The sequence below is a fragment of the Thamnophis elegans genome, chromosome 4 (genome assembly GCF_009769535.1).
Source record: "Thamnophis elegans isolate rThaEle1 chromosome 4, rThaEle1.pri, whole genome shotgun sequence".
NCBI lineage: Eukaryota > Metazoa > Chordata > Lepidosauria > Squamata > Colubridae > Thamnophis > Thamnophis elegans.
The window spans coordinates 14746200-14769577 of record NC_045544.1 but is presented as its reverse complement, the minus strand read 5'-3'; the positions used below and the strand labels follow the sequence as shown (position 1 = coordinate 14769577).

The following is a 23378-nucleotide window of genomic DNA, read 5'->3' as shown; positions in this document are numbered from 1 at the left end:
CCGACAAAAAAATACAAGAAATTTCATTTATCTACAATAATTGAATTGGGTTCCTAACACTTCCAAATAATGCGTTCCCATAAACATCTATTTAGCTTTTATGCTCATATGTTTAAAAATGTCTATATTGCCTTTATCCATAAGGAAATCTTGGAAAGTACATGCAGTAGCTTTGTATACAGAATGAAAGATATAGCACCATAGCTGGGGAAGATGGGGAGTGCAACTCAACATTTCTGAAAGCAATTACGTTAGAGAAAGCAATTGTTTAGTCACTTATTATCACCAAAGACTTGACTCCATCCTCATGTGGTTTTTTGTGAAAAAGTGACAATTTTGAGGTTTTTTTCTTTTGCTATTCTTAGGGGCCCCCAGGTACTCGTGGAGACCCAGGCCCTCCAGGCCCTCAAGGGCCACCAGGACCACAAGGAATAAATGGGCTTTCCATTCCAGGAGATCCTGTAAGTAAGAATGCTGTTTGGCCAGGATAAGAGGCGAAGTGTAATGTAATCAATGTTTTCTGATAGCAGTTTGACATACTTTTTCCCAATATATTCAGATGTATGCTAAGTAAGTCAAGGTGTATGAATGCACCAAACAGATTTCTAAACACTGCAGGGTTTTTAGATTGTGCATAAACATAGAGACATGTTGTGGTGCTTATTTGGGTTTGCATTTGATCTGCTTCATTGCTTAGAATATGTTCGCATTTTCAGGGAAATGCAAGAAGGTTAGGTATTGCTTTAATGTTTTATTGGGTGGAAATGTTGTGTAATAAACTATCATGCCTAGTTTTCATGGTGTGAACGAAAGAAAAGCCACACACTACAGGCACAAGTGAACTCTTGTTTTCTCTGATGACTTTTGAGGCTTAAAGATAGCTTGTCTGTTAAATAGACCCATAATTTCATTGTGTAGGAAATAAACAAAGCCTGTTCTTTTTTTCACTCTAGGGACGTCAAGGGCCAAAGGGTAACCCTGGAGAACCTGGACTTCCAGGGCGATCAGTAAGTTCATGGCTGTTTATTTTCCATTCTTCCAAAAGACACTTTGCTTAGTAATGGAAATTCTGATCCCAGTCTTGATCCTGTCGTCAGGCTTGGAATGTGCTCTTTTGCACTGCGCAATGGCCTGCCACATTCAATGCTTTGGGAAAATGGGAGGGGGGATTATATGGAGCATGGGAGATATATAACATTCCTTTCTCAGAGAGTCAAGGACATCTTGCCCTGTACCTGGAGTGGTGTGACTGCAGTGGTGGGTTTCAAAAATTGTTCAAACCTACTCTGTGGATGTGGCCTCCTTTGTGGGAGTGGCTTGCCGCCCATGTGACCGGATGGGAGTGGCTTGCCGCCCATGTGACCGGATATGAAGATGCCGACGACACTTGTCAGAACCACCTTAAATTACCTCACACACAGCACTGGCATGCATAAGAATATGATGTAAACTTGTTTTTTAAAAGGCATCTTTGGTTTGCGTTAAAACAACTTCAACACACAAAATGTTCTGATTGCACCACAAACGCAATAGTCATCCTTACCTTTCACAGAGGCACTGAGTTTTATAAATATGAGCATGAGAGTGTAGAATAATCATATCCAAGGACCAGTGGTGGGTTTCAAAATTTTTTGGAACCTCTTCTGTAGGTGTGGCCTGCTTTCCGGGTCCACTGGTGGAACCTCTTCTAACCGGTTCCGTAGATTTGATGGACCGGTTCTACCGAATAGGTGCGAACTGGTAGGAACCCACCTCTGTGTGACTGGGAGGCATCTTCAGTTGAGACAGTGCCTGATTGGGCCATGTGATGGACATGTGGGTGCTGGGCAGAGACTTGAACTTTCACTTGGGTGGGGAAAACCTGGAAACTTTCAGATTCGGGTTTTCCCAAATGTGCTAATATGACATCTTTAATAAAATGGAACTTTGAGGAATCTCAAGCCTCGGAGTCTTCTTTCATTAAGGGTATTACTTGGAACCCGGACATTAACCCAAATCTGAAAGTTTCCAGATTTTCCCCACCCAAACAAAAGTTCAAGTCCCTACCCAGTACCCACATGTCCATCAGATGGTCCATCCATCCTGACACGATCCTGACATCGTAAGTAGCTATTAGTTAAGAGTGAGCTATGAATAAGACTTGTAACAGGTCGATAATAAGATATATTTACCTTTAAAAGAATTAACAATACAAATAACTATAAACAAGCAGAATGTAGGTAAAATGGAATTCTGTACAGCGTGCTGAAATTATAAATCAAAATCTACTTGTTTTGGTCCATTTCTTTTGCTTGGGGTCAAAATTGGTATCACTGCAATCAAAGAGCTACTACAGTAGAAGGAACTGTAGGTTAAAATAAAGTGGGGATATATGTTAAAATCGTGTTGCATCATTCCAATAGCAATAGCAATAGCAGTTAGACTTATATACCGCTTCATAGGGCTTTCAGCCCTCTCTAAGCGGTTTACAGAGTCAGCATATCGCCCCCCCAGTCTGGGTCCTCATTTCACCCACCTCGGAAGGATGGAAGGCTGAGTCAACCTTGAGCCGGTGAGATTAGAACCGCTGAACTGCAGATAACAGTCAGCTGAAGTGGCTGCAGTACAGCACTCTAACCACTGTGCCACTTCGGCTCCTTATATTCCAAAACCCTGTCTAATTAATGTGTTCTTTTTCACCTAGGGATCACCCGGCTTAAGTGGCCCTCCTGGTGCAATGGGACCTCCAGGCGACAGAGTGAGTACTTCTGGTTTATCCTGGACAGTGGAAACTCTACAAAGGCTTTGAACAACATTAGAACATTTATAATTCTATATATCTTCATTTCGTTCAGTTTCCTTGAACCTTGAGAGGGGTGAAGCAAGTGGGTTTTAAATATACAACCTTTTTATGTTACTTGTTCTTTAGCTCAGATTTATTTGGTTTGATAGGGATCGGTGGACATTGTAGTCCAACACATACAGAGGACACCAAGTTTGAGGAAAGTTAATAACTGATGGAATGATGAAGAAACTATAAGCTTTGTACAGCTGTGATAGAAATCAGGGAGGGACTGCATTTAGCAACGAAACATACAGAAGCAAAGGCTTTGGATAAGAGGAAATTAAGCAATAATCCTAACATAATTCTTTGTTCTGGTGGAGAAGTAGATAATGTATGCCAGCATTAAATTTTCCTAACTAGTATTCAGCATAAATGCTAAATTTTCTAAGACCTTTGGTACGTAGTATATAGTGTATACTGTATATTGTAGCTATAGTTACTGGTCCGTTGTAACAGGGGATATTTAGACATTGTGGGTTTGAATGTTTTTGATACTTTTTATGGAGTGGTTGGCCCAAAAGCTTTTCTGCATAAATATATTGTCCCTGATAGCAAGGAAACAAACAAAACACACACACACACACACCTAATTCATAATGTTCATTGTTCTCCAAACAGGGTTTTACGGGAAAAGATGGCCAATCAGGACCAAGAGGTCCCCCAGGACCAGTGGTTAGTGTTGACTTCATTGTTGGAATGATAATGTAATAGTGGAACTATGATGGATGGTGCTGGTGGGAGCTGTGTCTGTTTTGTGTCAGACAGTGACTGTCATCATTTGCAGGAACATATGGTATCAAAGCAAATTAAATTACAGCTGGCATATTAATTCAGTGCTCTGAGCGTGGATGCTGAAATATAGCAAAAATGGCTCCAGTCATCGGCTAGAACAGTGTTTCTCAAGCTTAGCAGCTCAAAGGTATGTGGACTTTGACTCCCAGAATTCCTCAGCCAGCATGCTGGCTGGGGAATTCTGGGAATTGAAGTCAACACATCTTAAAACTTGAGAAATACTGGGTTAGAAGAATGTGAAGATTTGCAGTATGAAAGGCATATTAAAGAAAAGCCTTAAGAAAAGGGGACTTACAGGAGAGCAAAGTGAACACTACATGCAGTGATATCAACCGCTGAAGTAGGAGAAGAGGCAAAATTGAGTTTTTGGAGCTCTGAAGATGTGCTCTCCACATTGCAGTATTAGTTGCAGGTCCAATTTACTTGATCCAGTCCTGTTGACTGCATAATACATCTACGTCTCGCCACATGAAATAAAATGTACAATCTCATTTTCCCTTTGCTCTTCTGTCATCTTCCTATAAATATCAAATTTGTAATAAATTGTATTGTCAAAAGCTAAAACTTGATAATTTTGCTCTGATCAAGGTTTTTTTTTTTTTTAACAAAAAACTGGTTGCTCTTTTTTTGGATCATGCTTTTATTGCTAGAAATAAAACAAAATATTAATAAAATATTACTCTGATATCAGTACAATTGAGCGGGTTCAGAAGTACTTCACGAGAAAAGTCTTGCACTCTTCTGTACACAATAGAATTCCTTACTCTACTAGGCTGTAAATTCTCGGTTTGGATAACGTAGAACTGCGTTGCTTGTGATCAGACCTAGATATTGCATACAAATATATACATAGTAATGTTTTACCTGTAAATGACTCTTTCTGTTTTAATAGTAATAATATTCACACGAACAGCACTTTAAACTCAATATAAATCATTCTAAACTTGACTGTAAACAATATGATTTCTGTAACAGAGTTGTCAAAAGTCTGGAATGCCCTACCTGATCCAGTTTTGACAGTTTCATTCACAAATTGATTTCCATGGACCTTACTTCATACTTATGTGGTCAGTAGAGGGGGCATGCATAAGTGCACTAATGTGCCTATTGCCCCTGTCGTCCGTATTTTTATTCTCTTGTCCTCGTTTTTGTTTGACAAATTCCAATAAATAAATAAAGGAATAAATAAATAAAAAGACCAGGATTAACTCTTTAATAATGTAACTGAAGCATCATTCTAATGGGCTACTTGGAGAAAGGGCATGTCAGTTTCTCCTCCATTAAATATGAAAGTATGGTATTGAGGCAATTGACATAATTACCATAATGACCTCACCATGCAAACAATATAAATTGTAGATGTAGGAAAATGAAGTAAAATGAATGTAAATGGAACTGCCTTATCTAGGTGACCCCAGGTGGATAAGGCAGTTAACATTTATCTTAATTTTGCTTGATTTATTGCATTTACCTGTCCATTATTTCAGGGAAGTGGTCAGACAGAAATTTGGTCTACTCAGTTTTCTCCCAGTATTTGCTGAATTTCTGAGTATATGTTTCATTTCAGATATATACATTGAACAAGCACATAAACAAATTTCCTCAAGACTATTATTTCCCCTTTCTATATATCTTTTCAATCCACTTGTTCACAGGGTGCCCCAGGAGTGCCTGGAGTTGCTGGTCCATCTGGGAAACCAGGCGATCGTGGTTCAGCGGTAAGAGAATCCATCACTGGCATTTATTGTCTCTTTTGTGAAAAGTCCTTTTACTTTACCAATAGGAAATGGTATAATGGCTATCATTGATGGCAAGTCACTTTTTATCATTCATGCTTTTCCCAGCATGAAAGTCAGGTCTGGAAATTGTGGTTGTAGGAGTTTTTTCCCCGCCGCCCATTTTAAAAAAGTACTCCAATTGAACATGCCAAGGTTTATATTTCTCCACTACATAAACATCCCAGAGGTAAATTACTTAGTGGGATTACTATTTGCTATTTTTAAAATTCAGTCAAGTGTGATATACTGCCTGTGGTGGTTTTTTTAATGTAGCACTTTGAGAACATTTAAGCTTGAAAATACTTGAATGAAGGTTCCCAATCTTCTGTGGATAGCGTCAAATTTGAAACTGTCTTAGGGATTAAGTGGGATCAGAAGTTGGCCTTAATAGCAATTGATGGAGCCCCTTTGACAGATGCATCCAAGAATGTGATGGGCAAACATTTGGCATCAGATGTCTATGGAAATTTTCAGTCATCCAGGTCTAGTACCCAAAGGTGCTTTTTCCAAAGGGACCTGGACTTTCTTTTTTTCCCTTTGGAAGATGTTTCACGTCAGTTCAGAATGGAAGAATCTTCTTGGATGAGAAATGAAACATCTTCAAGGAAAAACAAAGGAAGTCCAGCTGCCTTTTGAAAAAAGCATGAAATATTTGAGATATTTGGCATCAGGAAATGCAACAACATCCATCTGTTTATCTTCGTTGTTATCAGTATTCTTGAAGACGCATAGATTGTTCTGATGAAGAAGGCAAAGTCTGATTCTGCTAACCACATACCATAAACCACATACCATGGTGTTGGCTTTTGTATTATTTTGCCTCTTTGTTGAAAGACTTTGCAAACCCATGGCTGTAAGAACTCTGATCATAAGACTATTTAGTCATATCTGATGGTGCAGTGTTCTAACCACTGTAGCAAACTCTGCCCACAGCCTGGAGTTCAGTCTTGATGAGGCTCAAGGTTGATTCAGCCTTTCATCCTTCTGAGATCGCTAAAATGAGAACCCAGATTGTTGGGGGCAATATGCTGGCATTGTAAACCACCCAGAGAATGCTACAACGTACTATGGGGCGATAAATAAATCTAAATATTGTTGCTGTATTTCTAGAGTAAGTGAGTCAGACTAGCATATACCATGGATTTGAGTTGGTCTGAATTGTAATCTGCTTCGGTCTCTAAGAGCAGCCTGGTCTAAGGCATAAGAAAGCTAATCTTTTCATGGAAGGGAAGCATGATCACTTCTGTTATTATTGTAAACTTCAAAGTGCTTTGAAAAAGTTAAGGGGCCAGAGGCCAGTTTAGTGTTGGCAGTATTAACATGGGTGTAATTCTACAGATCATTTAAATTAAGAGTGTGTAACCTGAGAGCCTAAACTTATTTTTGAGATCCTTAAAATCACCTCTGGCTATAATTGCAAAAAAAATTAGCAGGGCAACTTTCTGCTTTTATGAAGTGGGAAACATAGAACATATAATGTAAAATAGATTGAACATACTGTGATGTTCCCGTGGTTTGTCTATGAGGCCAATGTTGAGAAAAGACACGGACACGATGTTTTTCGGGATGGAGCGACCAAGATTGGGGTCTGGAAGCCCCTTTTATTGAGATTGAACAAAGGCAGGAGGAGCAATAGCATGTGATTAAAGACAGCCTGTAAAAGTACAATTGCTAATCTACTGCTCAGGGAAGTTCTGTCTATATATGGTCATATCCTGGGCATCGTTGGGTAAGGCACATCTAGAGTGGACTATCAGGATGTTATGTTATGCACTATCTGGATATCAGGATGTTATGGAGTTTGTTTCCTGTGGTTCAGCTCTGGCTGCGCATGATGCACTGGGCCATGGGTGACCCACACCTACACAAGGAGTTATGTGACAACATAAGGGGGAATAGAAAGTTACAGCACAGCATAGGGGGGAGAAAGGGCATGTGTGGGAGTAGCTGGCTCACATAGTTCATGTTACATGAGGCTGCATAGTGAGTCCTGGCCGTTTAGGCCGGAAAGATGTTTCTGGTGCGATGTTTTTGCATCCCTGTGTATGTGTGTTTCAGACAGCAGAAACTGCCCCGCACACACACACCCGGAATGGATTCCAACAACATACCTAAAAAAAAATTCCCAAAATCCCAACTAAGAAAAATTGAAAAAACAGAAAGTCAAGACAAATCTCCCCATACCAGGAATTTTTACTTAGCTTGCATTCAGCCTCTAGCCTTGACTGAATGTTATTTTTTGTTCTATTTTTATATAAGGCGAATCCATAACATGATTTGAGAGCATATAAGAATTGCCCCGTTCCCCATATGCTTGACATCACATTCACCATTTCTCACGTTTATAGATCTGTTCCCAGCAGGAACTCTGGCGCATAAAGTCTGTGCAGATGTTTGGTTAGACTTATGAGGCAGATAGGATTTCAGCCCTGACATTTGTGCTATCACAAAATGCCAGAAGGGCAGCCTAAGACCATATGTGTGAATAGTCAGCCAAATGTAGCCTGCAGAGATCTAAAGGTCATGTAAGTTTCTCTGTAGTTGCATGGCCCAGTTCCAAAGTAGCACTTTATTCAGTCATACACCATTTCCTTTGATAATTTCAGACTTCCATTGCCTCTTTGTAGAACCAGTCAAACAAAGAACTAAAATATATAGTTTAATCCAAGGATGAGCTGAGGATCTCATGATCATGTGTAGTAAATTCCCACCTGAGCCCGTGGTAAGACTATTAGTTAATTCTAGACACTCATGCTAGTTTCACAGAATATATCTCAAGCAAATTAGACACTAGTGTAGTAATTCAGTTCATCTTGTGAACATTACCTGATCTTTCTAAAGAAGATAATAATTCAAAGTGGTGCAGATTTGCAGGGATTAATGTTTGCTCTACCACCAACTCTGTTAAGAGTTGCTAACCGGTACAAAAAAATAGGCAAAGCTATGTAATTTGTGTTTAACTTGTCTCCAGTATGAAAATAGGAAGGTGAAAGATGAAGTTTGAATTTGATAGAAATATGGATCAGGGAATTCCTATTTATGATGAATGAATTTAAACCTCCAATTGACCTGTATCCTAGGATCAGGGTTAGAGTTCAAAACAGTGAGGGAAGAAGTTATCTTGAGTTTGTAAAGAAAAGTCTTGCCAGGGAGTGTTCAAAGCTTCAGCGCTGAGGTCTTTACTCTTCAGCACTTTTATGAATGACCTGCATAAAGCGATGGAGGCAACAATTATCGAATTAACAGTTAATACAGACTTTTATGGACTATTTAATAACCTAAAAGGAAAAAAAATGAAGTTGAAAAACACCTGTAAAACTGATAGAAAAAGACAATGAAATTTAACAAAGATAAATGTGGAGAAATAGGATAGGGATTAACAGTTATCAATAAAGGTAAAGATTTCCCCTGTCCAGTCATGACTGACTCAATGGGGCAGTGCTCATCTCTGTTTCCTAGCGGAGGAAGCCAGCATTATCCGGAGACGCTTCCATGGTCATGTGACCAGCATGACCATACGCTGAGGCACACGGAACACTGTTACCTTCCCACTGAAGTGGTACCTATTTATCTACTCCCATTTGCATCAGGGGTGGGTTGCTGCTGGTTTTACTACCGGCATGCACAGAACAATTTACAGTGAACTGCGCATGCACAGCCACTAAGAACCAAAATGGCGACAGCCAGGGAACCGATTCGGGGGTGTGGCAAGCCTAGGTCACTGCCAGTTCTGTGACCCAGGCCTGAATTCCACTACCAGTTTGGCTGAACCGGGCTGAACTGGGATCAACCCACCTCTGCTTTGTATGTTTTTGATCTGCTAAATGTCAATGGGGATTCTCAGTCATTCAGGTCATGGTTGTCCCAAAGATGCTCCCCCCCCAAGAGATAACTGGACTTGTTTTTCTTTGAAGACGTTTTGCATCCAAGAAGCTTCTTCAGTTCTGACTGGATAGCGGGGACTTTTCGATTGCCAGGAACTGGGGCAAAGAATAGGAGCTCACTGTGTGAAGCAGCACTCAAGGTCTCAAACTCCCATCTGTCAGCTTTCCAGCTGACAAGCTCAGCATTTTTAATTGCTGAGCCATGGCGTCCCAGTTATAAAAAGGATTAAATATTTTAGGAATCCAGATAAAGCCTTTGGAAGAATGATTTAAATCAGTAGTAGTCAACCTGGTCCCTACTGCCCACTAGTGGGCGTTCCAGCTTTCATGGTGGGCGGTAGGGGTTTTGTCCGATACTGAAGCACTTTCCTTTTTTTAATTTAATTGACTTTTTAAAAAAAATTCATAGCATTATTTAAAAATTTTCATTAGGTTTTCATAAAATCACCATTACTGTGGAACCGGTGGGCGGTTAGAAAATTTTACTACTAACAGAGATACAAAAGTGGGTGGTAGGTATAAAGAGGTTGACTACCCCTGATTTAAATCAACCTTTTTTAAACCTGGAAAAATCTCTTTTTCTTATTTGTGCCCTCAGATGTTAATATTCTTTTTTTAAAAAAATATTGGCTACCTTGAATACCTGCACAAGTATAAACGTTGGAGCATAAATCTATAAATAAGGGAACTGTAGTGAATCTGTTTCAGATATCTAGATTTGAGGATGATTCATGAAAACAAGACCAAGGAAGGAATTAGACAACTCCCATTTGGATCCATAGGAATACTTTTGAGACAAGTTGTTCTTTATCTTAATGGAGTTGGGAAGGGCAATCTAGGTCACCAGGACCAAAGTCTCTGGAGTCAGTGAAGGAATTCAAATTAGAATAAACCTGACCTATTGTTCTCTATCCTCTGCTTGAAAATATGCGGTAAAATGGAACCACCCAATCCTAGATAATCGAATTCATATCAAATTATTCTTTTCTTTTCCTTTCCCCAACATACAACCAGCCTGTGGCTTCCTGTTGTTTAAAATCAATAGTTCCCAACCTGTCAAGTCCACAAGAGTATCATAGGTCTCCATTTGTAACCATCAGTAATATTCCATTTGAAATGGCCAATATTTCTCAAGGTCACCAGGTTTTGTTTTTAACATTTTAGCATTCTAATTAACATTTCATGAGATTATAGCTTTCTTCCCATATCTCTCTCAGGACTTTAAACATTAAAATTAAGTTGATTTAATTTGGGAATCAAGTGCCATCTAACTGAATTCTATATCCATGGTGTATACAGATATTGCATTCTCAGCCCCTGATATTTGTCCGAATAAAGGAAAAAAATGAGAACCATTGTTTAAGATTATTGGTGTATGACTTGCATTCTGCAGATTAAAAAAAATCACCAGGTTATGACTTTATTCTGTATAATAACTCTAAATTATTTGAACGGTGCTTTAATCCCCCCCCCCAGTGTTGTCTCTATGGGTTTATTTTATTTTTCTTTCGAAAGGACGGATTCTGCTATTGCTGTGGCTTCCTAAGATTATTTTGTCATAGGTCTGTGAGGATATGCTCTCTTCATTTTCAGTGCATGCTGCTGATGTTGCTTGATTCTAAAAAGTCTTGGCAGTAACAAGAATTATGAAACAGAGACAGATGTGCTCTCTGAACCTTGCATTCACAGCCAGACCTAAGAATATATAAGGGCATTTTGAGTCAGGATGCCTGGTGATGAAGCTCCTATATTTGAAACTATCTCTAGTGTAAATGTTTTACTTTTGTTCATGATCTCAGTGACATATTTTATAAATACTGACATTGTATTTAATTGCATACAGTTATGTTCTGCTCCTGACTTCTGGAATATTTTTTGTGTATCATTAAGCAGCATGAAAACACATTGAGAAGTTTGAAAGAACCTAACTAGTACCAGATCTAGCGGTGTCTTTTGCTGAGCTAATGAAAAAGTATTAAGTGACAGATTTCAGGAAGACATTTGCAAGAATATTTAATATTCAAAGTAGACCAATGACATTTGTTAAAGAAGAGAGGCAGTCAATTTTGGAATGAGGGAAGTATTTCCCATTTCTTAATAAAGGAATACAACTTATACTTGTACTTGAGAGACCGCCTGCTGCCAATTACCTCCCAAAGACCCATTAGATCACACAGGGTTGGCCTCCTCCGGGTTCCGTCTACTAGCCAATGCCATCTGGCTACTACCCGGAGGCGGGCCTTCTCTGTGGCAGCGCCGGCCCTTTGGAACGAACTCCCCACAGAGATTCGGACCCTCACCTCTCTCCAGGCCTTCCGAAAAGCCGTTAAAACCTGGCTGTGTCAGCAGGCCTGGGGTTGATGAGTTCCCTTCCCCTCTCGATTGTGTGTCTATTGGTTATTTTAAAGGCTTGTATTTGTAGCTCTTGTGTTCCCCTTCCCCTCTTGGGTTTGTGAGCCGCCCTGAGTCCCGTTGGGAATAGGGCGGCATATAAATAAAACGAAACCTAAACCTAAACCTTATTCAGTTATGTTAAATTCTGAAAGGATTGTATTAAGAGTTATACATACAAAAGTCTTACAGACTGATTATTTGTATGCTTGTGTGTGCATTTGTGTGTATTCCAGAATACTATTGCTGAATGCCCATATTACAAGGAAAATAACTCTGACAGGTTCGCTGTAACCAACTCCTTCAATGTTGCTTTTAATCAATGAAACAAGTAGTAATCCTGGTTTCAGCAGAGACAGTTCAGGACTGAACTTAATTTAGAAACTAAGCAGGACTGGCCCTGGATAATACTTGGATGAGGGACAATCTGGAAATTCCAGGAGTGTAGCTTAGATAGATAAGTTGCAAAATAATCAAGGAAGAACACAGAGAGAAGCCATGTGCATATTATTGCCAAGGGGTACATGTATGAAGGCACACTTGACTTTGAAATAGTTTTTATTTTTTAACAATTAGAGTTGGGGGGAGACTCCTTATTCCAGGAAAAAACAAATTACTTGGACTTGAAATTATGATATTTCATCAGGTAGCTAGATTGTTTCTGCTACATTTCATTTTAATTAAAAATGAGAAAGCATTAATTGAAAAAAAAATGCTCAATTTTCATTTTTATTGAAAATTATTATATTTATTTATTGTACAGAAACTGAACACACACAAACACACACACACACAGAGAGAGAGAGAGAGAGAGAGAGAGAGAGAGAGAGAGAGGGAGGGAGAGAGAGAGAGAGACCTACCCTGCTTTCTCATTAAATTGGCATTGAAAATATAGGAAGACACCACAGGAAACAATATTGAAATAATGTCTCAGAGGAGAACTAGAAACACTAATGTAGTTCAGTGTGTTTTCTTTTTCAGATCACTCTTATGGATGACTCTAAACAGATCCGTTTTAGTTACACCCTTAAAAAGCTGCTTGATCATTACTTTAGCATTAATTATAGATAACATTGTTTTTTTTTTGCCAAGGCAGAATGGAATATATTTTATTAATAAAAATCTCTCTTGGAAACAGAGATAGAACATAGCTCAACGGTCATATAACTACTTTAATTGCAAAAGGTTCAGCATTTTGATTAGGGAAACAAGACAAACCGGTGTCTGAAATCTTGGAAGATGCTCTTGAACTATTTTGATTAATGTTTCATGTGGTAGATAGTTTGCAATATTCCTAAAACACATGAGAGCAATTTCTGTATTCACATCCCATTAGAATTTTATATATATATATATATATATGTTATATTTATGCTGATAAATAAATAAAGGGAGACTAGTATAGATCTATTTCAAGCTATTTAGCTCTCATCAGCTAGCCATACCCATGCTGGGAATCAAACCTGTGCTCTATTGCCTCTTAGGCAGATGTATTAACCATTGAGCTACAGAGCTCGACTCCTTATCAGCCAGCCAGGGTGAGAGGTATATATTTAAAATCACAACCCCTGGTATGCCCAAATATGGGAGGAAGGTCACACTTCCACTCTCTGTCTTCGGCTCGTCACAAGAGATATATATATATATATATACTTGAATGCAGAGTAAGCAAGAATGATTTGCAGATCAAAGTGTTCTGAATGGCTTGATGTAGTCACATTTCCTTCTCATGCCTCAATTCCTTTGCCTTACTACTTCTTACTTCTTTTTTGTGTATTGCATCATGTTGCTTACCACAAAAGGAAATAGAATGAAGGGTATGTATATTTAAAAAAAAAAGAAATCAGAATTTAAATACGTGATCAAGTACATTTCTAAATGAGTGAAACAGCTATTATTGGATGATCTGGGTTTGAAATGAAACATACATTTTGACTGTTTGGGTCGATGCATGGATGAAATGGGGTTATGTTTCCTGTATAGAATGAAGCCTGATTGCTCCGGCAGAAAAGATATAGTGGGGAACAGAGGGAAGCAGCCAAGTCCATGGGTGGTAGGGAATGAAGACGGGAAGCTGCTGGAAAAAGAGGATGAAGCACAATCATGAACCTTCACAATCCTTGTCAATCACTCGGCTTCATCCTGTATATTATATTATGCTGTGTATCAGTGGTGGGTTTCAAAAATTGTTCGAACCTATTCTGTGGGTGTGGCCTCCTTTGTGGGAGTGGCTTGCTGCCCATGTGACCAGATGGGAGTGGCTTGCTGCCCATGTGACCGGATATGAAGATGCCGACGACACTTGTCAGAACCACCTTAAATTACCTCACAAACAGCACTGGCATGCATAAGAATATGATGTAAACCTGTTTTTTAAAAGGCATCTTTGGTTTGCGTTAAAACAACTTCAACACACGCAATGTTCTGATTGCACCACAAACGCAGTAGTCATCCTTACCTTTCACAGAGGCACTGAGTTTTATAAATATGAGCATGATAGTGTAGAATAATCATATCCAAGGACCAGTGGTGGGTTTCAAAAAAAATTTGGAACCTCTTCTGTAGGTGTGGCCTGCTTTCCGGGTCCACTGGTGGAACCTCTTCTAACCGGTTCGGTAGATTTGACGAACCGGTTCTACCGAATAGGTGCGAACTGGTAGGAACCCACCTCTGCTGTGTATGTTGTATGTATGTATGTATGTTTATTATACTTGTATGCCGCCCTATTCCCGAGGGACTCAGGGCGGCTAACAAATAAGTGGGGAAGGGGGGAGATACAAAAAACAAACAAGGGAAAAACAATATACACAAAACAGATTAAAAGCAACACAACAGCCACAGCAATTCAAGTGTATGAACAAAGCTCCAGGACATTCATATGTTCTACACAGTGATGCATAATGAGATTAAGACATGCTGAATCAATGGGACAAGGATGTCCACTGGTTCAGCATTTTACTATTTCAAACAGACCTGTCCTATATAATTGCAAGGGAGGAAATTCTGCAAGGGATTTGCAAAGGGTTTTGATGCTTAAAAATCCAGAAAACATTCAGTTGTGGCATCCTGTTCTCAATCTTGGGAAATGCAGTCCAGTAGTCCAATCTGCTCAATATTTTGCCAAATTGTTTTTCTGCATAAGTAGATGAGGCCTGACTCTAAACTTTATGGGGCTCTTTATGTAACACCCCACCCCCCCAAAAAATCCCTGACAGTTACTCACCTGATGCAGAAACATCTATTACGGGTATTTTTAAAAAAATCATTCTTTGGGTTTTGCTACTTGTGTCATTTACTTGTGCTTCACAATGCTATCCTATGATAAGGTTTTGATTGACTATAATTTGTTACAGGGGCCAGTTGGATTGAAAGGTGAAAAAGGTGACCGAGTAAGTACAGCTTTAAAATAAGTTCACATACATTTTTTAACTCGTTAAATGCAGTTTTTTTTTAATTATCTCTGACTAAGGTGAGAAATAAACCAAGTCTTTTTTCTTTCCAAGGGAGACATGGCTTCCCAGGGTATGATGCGAGCTGTCGCAAGACAAGTCTGCGAACAAATGATCAACAGTAAGTGGTTCTTCTATCAGATACAGCAAAACCAGAAGTGATATTCAGCCGGTTCAGACCGTCTTCAGTGAGCTGGTTGTTAAAATTCTGCCCAGTTTGGCGAACCAGCTAATTCCAACCACTGACTGGCCCTGCCCCCACCCATTTTTCAGACCCTTTGGGGGCCTTTTTTGGCCATTTTGGGGCAAAAAAGAGCCTGAAAAACGGGGAAGTGGGACCAGCCAGTGTTGGGATTAGTCTGAACTGGTCAGAATTGTTGAATCCCACCTCTGCCTTTGACGTGAGTGGCCGGGAGGCAGGGCTGGGTGTGATGAGGGATGTTGAGTTGGCTACACCCACCCAGTCACATGATCACCCAGCCACGTCTACCCAGCCAGAGAAACGGTTGTTAAATTATTTAAATCCCACCACTGAACAAAACCATATACAAAGTTGTCAGTCCCTAACACACTGTGAACGTTAAACATGTGGGGTATTTGCAGAGTAGCCATGCGATTTATAACAGCCTTCCCTCTAAAGCAGGGGTGTCAAACAGCCTATGGGATCCTTAGATCTGGCCCGTAGCACCACCCTGGAAACAGTGAAGGACAGGCCTGTGATTCCTCTGCCAGCAAAAATGGAGATCGGGCGGACCATTTTCGCTGGCAGAGGGTTGCAGGAGGCTGTCACAGCCAAAAACGGAGCCCGCAAGGGCCTATTTTTGCTGGCAGACTGCTCGGACCACCACAAATGCCCCCAACATGAGTGCTGTTGACCGGCCATGCTCCCCCCCCACAAGTCAAATAAAAGCCTGATGTGGCCCTCAATGAAATTGAGTTTGATACCCTCGCTCTAAAGGGTGTTTTCTTAATGGGAAATTGGAACACAGTTTCTTTTACAAGCGTATGTTAGTTCACAATCCATATAGGAAGTGAAAGAGACAGAGCAAAGTTCTTTCAGTTGTTTATCAGTGGTACTTTCCTTAATTCAGTAGACTGAGCTAAAAGGTCAAGAATGGTATTGCTAGGAGTAAATCTTTTAATATTTAGATTTATACTTGTTGGTTAACATTATGTTGCTATTTGCCCCTTTGAATCAGTGTTGATTCCTGGCAATAGCCTGGATGTATTTTTGCAGTATTCTGGGCAAGATTTTTCAGAAGTGATTTGTTATTGCCTTCTTCTTAGGGTCGAGAGAAGGGACTGACCCAAGGTCACCCAGCTGGCTCTTTGCCTAAGGCAGGAGTAGAACTGGAGAATCTATTCGTTAAAAAACAAAAAATATTTTTTTTAAAACTTCTTAGTATCTCACTGTGAAATTCTTTTGGAATCCTACGGTTTTGTGGAATACCATTGCTAAACCCTGTGCTAACTTATGAAAATTTGCATGTGCTATTTTTGATGTCTTGTTTAATGACGCATTTCCTCTTTTTTCCCCACTCTTCAAGTAATCATCTTAACTGTTCATTATTCACTGGTCATAATCCAGGAGACACTCGTGCTGACAGCATATCTGGGTTACTTCAGGCAGTCACACGTGCTTGGCCATTCATTACCCTAGATTTAAATTTATATATTTCCACTGGTGGATTGGAACTGTAGAGGAGGAGTAAAACATTTGTCAGAGAAATCAATACATAATCACAAGTATCTGAAGAGTGAGTGCAAGCATAATCCATTCCTGATTGAGTTGGAGAAAGGAACCAATATAGGATTATGCATAAGTTTATTGAATGGTTCTTTTTTTTTTCAATGGTAAATTGTACTGGTTTTGACTTTGCCATCACCTAGTAGCGATCACTCTAAAAGGATGTTTCATTATTCACCCTTCTTTTCTTTTTCTCTCCCCAAAAGACCAAATGACCCGAATTAACCAGATGCTGAATCAAATTCCAAACGATTACCATTCAACTCGCAACCAGCCTGGACCTTCAGGGCCACCAGGCCCCCCTGGACCTCCTGGGGCCACAGGAGAACCTGGAAATGGAGGCAGGCCAGGATTTCCGGGCGCACCTGGCATGCAAGGATCACCTGGCGAGCGAGGTGGGTTGTCCTTAGGTGTCATGGGGACATTCCCCTGCAGAAGGAACGGGGTCTTAGCTGAACTTTCAGGATCTGGGACAGTGATGGGACGATCAGCAAAACAAAGAGTGTATGTGAAATGCCAGACTATGAAAACTGTTTACGTTCCTCAAAGTGGCATTGAGCAAACAGCCGAAGTAAAAGCAAGTGCTCGGCGTTAGATATTTCCTGAGAAATATCTAACACTGGCACTTTCTGTGACGCTGCTTGAATATATTTTCTTTTTGGTCTGCTTTAGGACTGCCTGGAGAGAAAGGCGAAAGAGGAATTGGAATACAAGGACCAAGAGGTTTGCCAGGGTCACCAGGTGGGTTATAATAGTCATATATACTCTTTAAAATAATGATATGCACTATCACATGTTTGAAATTTTTATTCAGCCTGATGTTGTTCATCCTCCTTAACTCCACACATCAGTTGAAATTACTAAGTAAATGTTTGAGAAATTCCATAGTAGAGGTTGGCTTTTATTTGTAGTACTTCCTTCTCTCCGTGTACAAAGTTGCTGGGCTCTCGCATAGATCATGGTGCTGTCACGGTGGCTACTTTTGCTATTAATATAGTTTGGGTATTTACTTAGGAGCCAAGGTGGCGCAGTGGTTAAATGCAGCACTGCAGGCTACTTCAGCTGACTGCAGTTCAGCAGTTCGGCTGTTCAAATCCCACCAGGCTCAAGGTTGACTCAGCCTTCCATCCTTCCGAGGTGGGTGAAATGAGGACCCAGATTGTTGTTGGGGGCAATATGCTGACTCTGTAAACCGCTTAGAGAGGGCTGAAAGCCCTATGAAGCGGTATATAAGTCTAACTATTGCTACTTAGATTTTGGCAGGTTTAGTTAGATTTTGTCTCATTGCTTCTGTCTTCAATTTACTGTTGAATGTTCATGACTAACTCCACAATAAGCCCACAACAATTTCTACCTTCATTTTACGAAAACTTTACCTTTCTTTTAACCATGAACATAAATTGTTCCAAAGAAAATATTATCTACTATTTTCTAAAGCTACAGAGGAGTAGCAAAATTAAAGTAATCTTAAATTTTAATTGAAATTGACACAGAAGTTGCTTCCCTGTGTAATCCACTAAGCTCAATCAGGCCAGAACAATTTTCTATGACTAAAGATCGTAAAATCAGGGAAACATCTAGTGATGAGTTAAGTTTTGAGTTTCCAGTGGTTGTTTCATTAACACCATACGTAGAAACCAAATGGAAACATTCCTTAACTATGTGCTTTGAGTGTAATCTAGTTTTTAATTTTGCCAACCACTTTACTAAACGGCCTCGCATTGAATTTATTGATACAATACCTTCCTTTTCATTGTACAATTAGGTCCACAAGGAGAATCCAGAATGGGCCCCCCAGGTTCTACAGGTTCCCGAGGCCCACCTGGGCCACCTGGCCGACCTGGGAATGGTGGAATCCGAGGGCCTCCTGGCTCCCCTGGATACTGTGACTCATCCCTGTGCGCTAGCATTGCTTACAATGGTCAAGGATACCCAGGTAGGTTATTGAGAATTTAAATATCATTGAATACTTCAATAAAAGCTTGTTCGGCGTGAATAATTTTATATAGTGAACAGTTGTAATAAAAGTAGAGTTAGTTAGAAATTAAAACTCAACTATAACTCAACTGCTGAACAATGTAAGCTTTCAAATTCAATCAGATTTAGGAATATTTGTTGTGATTCTCGTGTTTATAGAATTTCTCCTGTTTTTGAAGTAGCTTTGTTCCAGTTTGAAGTGTCAGTTTTACTTTAAAGAAAAAGTCATTTATATACTTTAAACTAATTTATTTTTAATGTTTAAAGTGATAGGATAAGGCACATTGCTCTTAGGACATAATTGACCATTTTCCCTTCTTCTTCCTGTTTTCCTTCTCCATCAAACTACTCCTGTACTTCTGAACAAGGTTGACCATTCGTCTAAAGTATAAAGAACAGAGTTTGCCATTTCTGCGTTCATCTTTCTGATTCGTGATGGGATTATCTATACAAAATTAGTACCTGAAATCTAATTTTCCACTTCAAATGTCATTTTGTGATACAGTGCAGACAAGAAGGCAAGGGAGGGCATGGGAAGTCATTATTTGCACTGTTATCAAATTCAATGGAATCTATTATATTGGTCTATTATACAAATTTCTTCTGAGAAGAGTCAGTTTGAGGCAATGAATGGTCAAAGGAACCTAAATGCTGGATATTTGTGACCACAGGATACCAAATTACTAAACTGAGAAGGGTCATAACAAGTGACCATGCCATATATTTAAGGCCTCTTCAAGAAAAGATTCCAGACCCTTAATATTGATCACCAATTTGTTGTGTGCACTGTAGCACCTTATACATGATATTGCTGTTTGTTACGTTGTTTGCATGTATCCGTGAATATATATAGATATATATATATATATATGTATACACACGTTCATAGTATTGATGGGTAGATCAAATTCAATAGAATAAGCCATAATGCAAAATTTGCACACTATCAACAATTGAATGAGAAATAAATGGAAAATAATGCTGAAGTGCTACTCTTTCAAAAAAAAATCTGGCATATATATATATATATATAGATAGATATACATACAATTTAACTCTCGTGGATGTAGTGAATGAAAAACAGTTTTGCACATAGCTGTTCAACCCTGAAAACTAAATCTTTGACCTATTTCAGGTTCCGGCTAACAAATTTTCTATGCCGCCAGTGCTGCTTACAGTTTCAATTTCCATGAAAATCCTGTTTCTGAGATGTTTGTGCACGTTCTAACTTGGACCTGAATCTGTATGGTTATTTCATTATAGATAATGGTTACATAAATAGTGTTGGCCTCATAAGAGGGGAGATGCTCTCTTTTTTTTTTAAAAGAATGTACTTACTAACAAGCATTTGTGATTGCAGTAAAGGACAATGGCATTTGATAAAGCAAGATAAACTCAATCCCCATATTCTTACTGTTCAATTATATCAAAACCAAGTTACTAGAATGGCAGAGGAGGCTTATAAACTTATTAATGGACATAACACCATAATGCATTTACCTTGGTGAAATAGAAAATGACTGTAAATAATGAACTAATTGTGGCTTGTAAATGATTTGTATGGAATCATATCCACTAAACCTAGTTTAACATTACATCCTGCTTTTGCACTCAAACCTCCTGCTGCTGCTTTTTCATTTGTGCCAGCCTAATCTCTTCGGAACTCTCGAAGTCTTTCTCTCTATTCTTTGTTATTCTTGTTTTCATCTTACCTTATTCAGGACTTGAGGGGTTTTCTTTTTGTACATGTAATCTTCTTACAAGGGCTGAAAATATTTTTGATTTTGATTTTCCTGACATCTTTGGTGTTCCTCTAACACTAGCTCTTGTTCAGACAGATATGAGGCACATTTGTCAGAAAATAATAGTTACTGAATATTCCCAATGGTGACAACTTGGTGTAAATCTCTGCTACCCCCGTAGGGAACTATTTTGAATAAAACAATGCTACATAATGGAAATTGTCCCTTTTGAACAAAGCATTTATTTTAATAATTGGCTTTCACTTCAGTGAAACTCCTAAAGATCACTTAAGTATACACTAAGTCACCTAAATTTATATATGTCCCATTGAAATAAATGGAATAAGTTACAACTAATAGTGACTAACATAAATCTCAACTGTTTTCACTGGAAATTACTTAAGACTTGACTTTAGCAAGTTTGTAATATTAACACTTACTTACTTAACCCTGGACCTCAAAATTATTTTATTTTTAGCATCGTATTCCTTAACTTGTACCAATATTCTTTCTGAATTTTTTTTCCTCTTCCAAAATGAAATTATTTTGGAGTGATTATTATGTGTGCATTGTGCAAAATCAGCATTCGGGACTAAACTGCAAAGCAGGACGTTTTTGCTTGCTTGGCATTAAGTCTCTTCGCTCCCTAAGAGATTTAATTCTTGCACAGAACTTTAGATGTGGATGTTGCTATTTCTGTTTAAATTATGCTAATTGGTCATACAAAAAGTTTTCGAAAGGGAACAGAAAAATTTCGTCAACAGACAAAACATGGTGCTTGCCCCCCCGGCCACCTGTTTTTGCTGGACACACATAAGAAACTCCAGATTCATGTCAAAGGCAGTGCCTCAGTCACAACACCCCTTGTTGAGACCCCTATGCGTAGCAGAATTTCTACATTAAATTATTGTTTTTAGGATCATTTGTTAGTGAGTTTTTTTTTTTAATGAAATCACTTCCAAATAAAAACCCTGAGAATTGGCTAAAAGAAAAAAGACCAAACCATCCCAGATTTACTAAAACGAAACCATAACCTAATAGCCTGCTTTTAAACTAAGAAAAAGAAATCCTCTCTTGATTCAAAGTCATGTGATAATAACTTTAATGTTCCATTGGACAACTATTTTCAACCAGAGTCCTATGTACCTGACAGTGGACCATATCAGCCTGACATAGCACCAGTGGAACCTGAAAGAAGAGCTGAGGACTATGAGGACTATGGATCTGATATGCACTCACCTGGGTTCCCTGAACACATGCGCTGGAAACGTTCCTTATCAAGAAAAGCAAAAACAAAACCATAAATGTCTTATTTTCTCACTTCTCTCTCTCCCCTCCTCACTCCCCTCTTCCTTTGGGTATTTGTTTTTGTTGTTGCCATTCTCTCATATGTATATATGCTATTCCACCTACCGTGTTTCCAAGCAGAAGTACCACTTCATCTTCTGAGAATATCTGGCGTATGTGGGAATAGCAATAGATGTTGCTACACATTTCATTCTCTCTCTCTCTCTCTCTTGGAATGCCTGTAATATACCTGCGCTTCAGGTGGCTGCGTTAAACCTTAACAAGTGCATCAAAGTGATTGCAAGCCTATGATTCTTTTAATAAATTAAAAATATAACAACCATAAAAATCCCACATTCTTCACAGCTACTATAGCTCAGCAACAAAAGGGCTTGGCCTTATAATTTTCTTCGTCAAATCACTTGCTCGGTAATTCAGTCACTGTTACCAATCTGCAACATCTAATAAAAGAAGAAATGTCTCTTTCCACATAAGCAATTTCTTCTATTTTTGCATATATCTTGCAGGGCATATTCAGCTTTTATGCGTCTCTTTTAACAACCACAAACCTTTAAATAATATAGCTGGCATCCTTGTATCAACTGGATACAATTTTTAAAGAAATAATGGCTTAAATTTTCCTTGTTTTAGAGACCTTAACATTTATGCCAAATTGCAGTCAATCCTGCAGAGATGGAATTGCATGTTTGTGTTGTATATTTAGTTATGGTCCCCCTTTTCTCCAGAATATAATGTTTCATAGTTATCAGAAAAAAAGCAGTTGGAAATTGTTTGCAAGACTATGGATATAGAATTGCTGCTTTTATATTTTAACTGCAAATTGTGAATTTCACTGCCTTATATTATTTATTTCTGAAACAAAAGAGGCATTTTTCAATAAAACTACTGAAAATCTATACAGAGTCTGAGTATTATTGCTGAAAAACATAGAGATTTCCAAGGTTTTATTATCATGGAAAATTAATCACCTGAAACATTGAACTGTATTTCTCTCTGCATGTGTGAGTGTACACATCTATACACACACATAAATACCATAAGTTTAAAATGCTGAACGAGGAGCACTTTATTTTCAAAAACATTTTCCCTGCTCTGAAAGTTTAGTTTATGACCTTGTTGTATGGAAGCTTCCATAGCAAAATGAACCAGAATCCCCAAATTTAGAAAACTCCATGTACATTTTTCAAATGATCTGTAATCTCATTAGTTCAATATCCGGTAGAGTTTCCAGATTTTTTCAGACCAATGGTGCCTTTTTTAAAAAAAGGGGGGACAGGGGAGAGAACAAAACTAGCAATAAAAGTGGAAATACAACATAATAGTAAGGTGACCAGATTTTAACATTGGTAAAGTGGGACACCATTGACCGGGGGGTGGGGGGGGTGTTCTTGATTAAAAATTTGGTCTTTGATAATCAGTTCTCAACAATTATTTGTTATTATTAAAGTTTAACATTATAAAATTAACAAAAATAATATAAAACTCG

The 23378-nt window shown here is 38.8% G+C and overlaps 1 protein-coding gene across 3 annotated transcripts in view; it reads left to right on the top strand.

Moving 5' to 3' along the window:
- Nucleotides 1-22788, top strand: part of COL12A1 (collagen type XII alpha 1 chain) — a 148033-nt gene extending 125245 nt beyond the window's left edge. The window contains exons 56-66 of one of the 3 annotated variants that reach the window (XM_032215657.1): nt 366-461; nt 954-1007; nt 2684-2737; nt 3443-3496; nt 5272-5334; nt 15023-15058; nt 15173-15239; nt 17072-17260; nt 17538-17606; nt 18631-18801; nt 21719-22788. In XM_032215657.1, coding sequence (XP_032071548.1) covers nt 366-461; nt 954-1007; nt 2684-2737; nt 3443-3496; nt 5272-5334; nt 15023-15058; nt 15173-15239; nt 17072-17260; nt 17538-17606; nt 18631-18801; nt 21719-21888 — 1023 coding nt within the window. In that variant the 3' untranslated portion in view covers nt 21889-22788. Of the gene's footprint in view, nt 1-365; nt 462-953; nt 1008-2683; nt 2738-3442; nt 3497-5271; nt 5335-15022; nt 15059-15172; nt 15240-17071; nt 17261-17537; nt 17607-18630; nt 18802-19210; nt 21642-21718 lie in introns of those variants that run through there. The other 2 variants (XM_032215655.1, XM_032215656.1) reach the window with 2 other exon arrangements.
- Nucleotides 22789-23378: the final 590 nt, after the last annotated feature.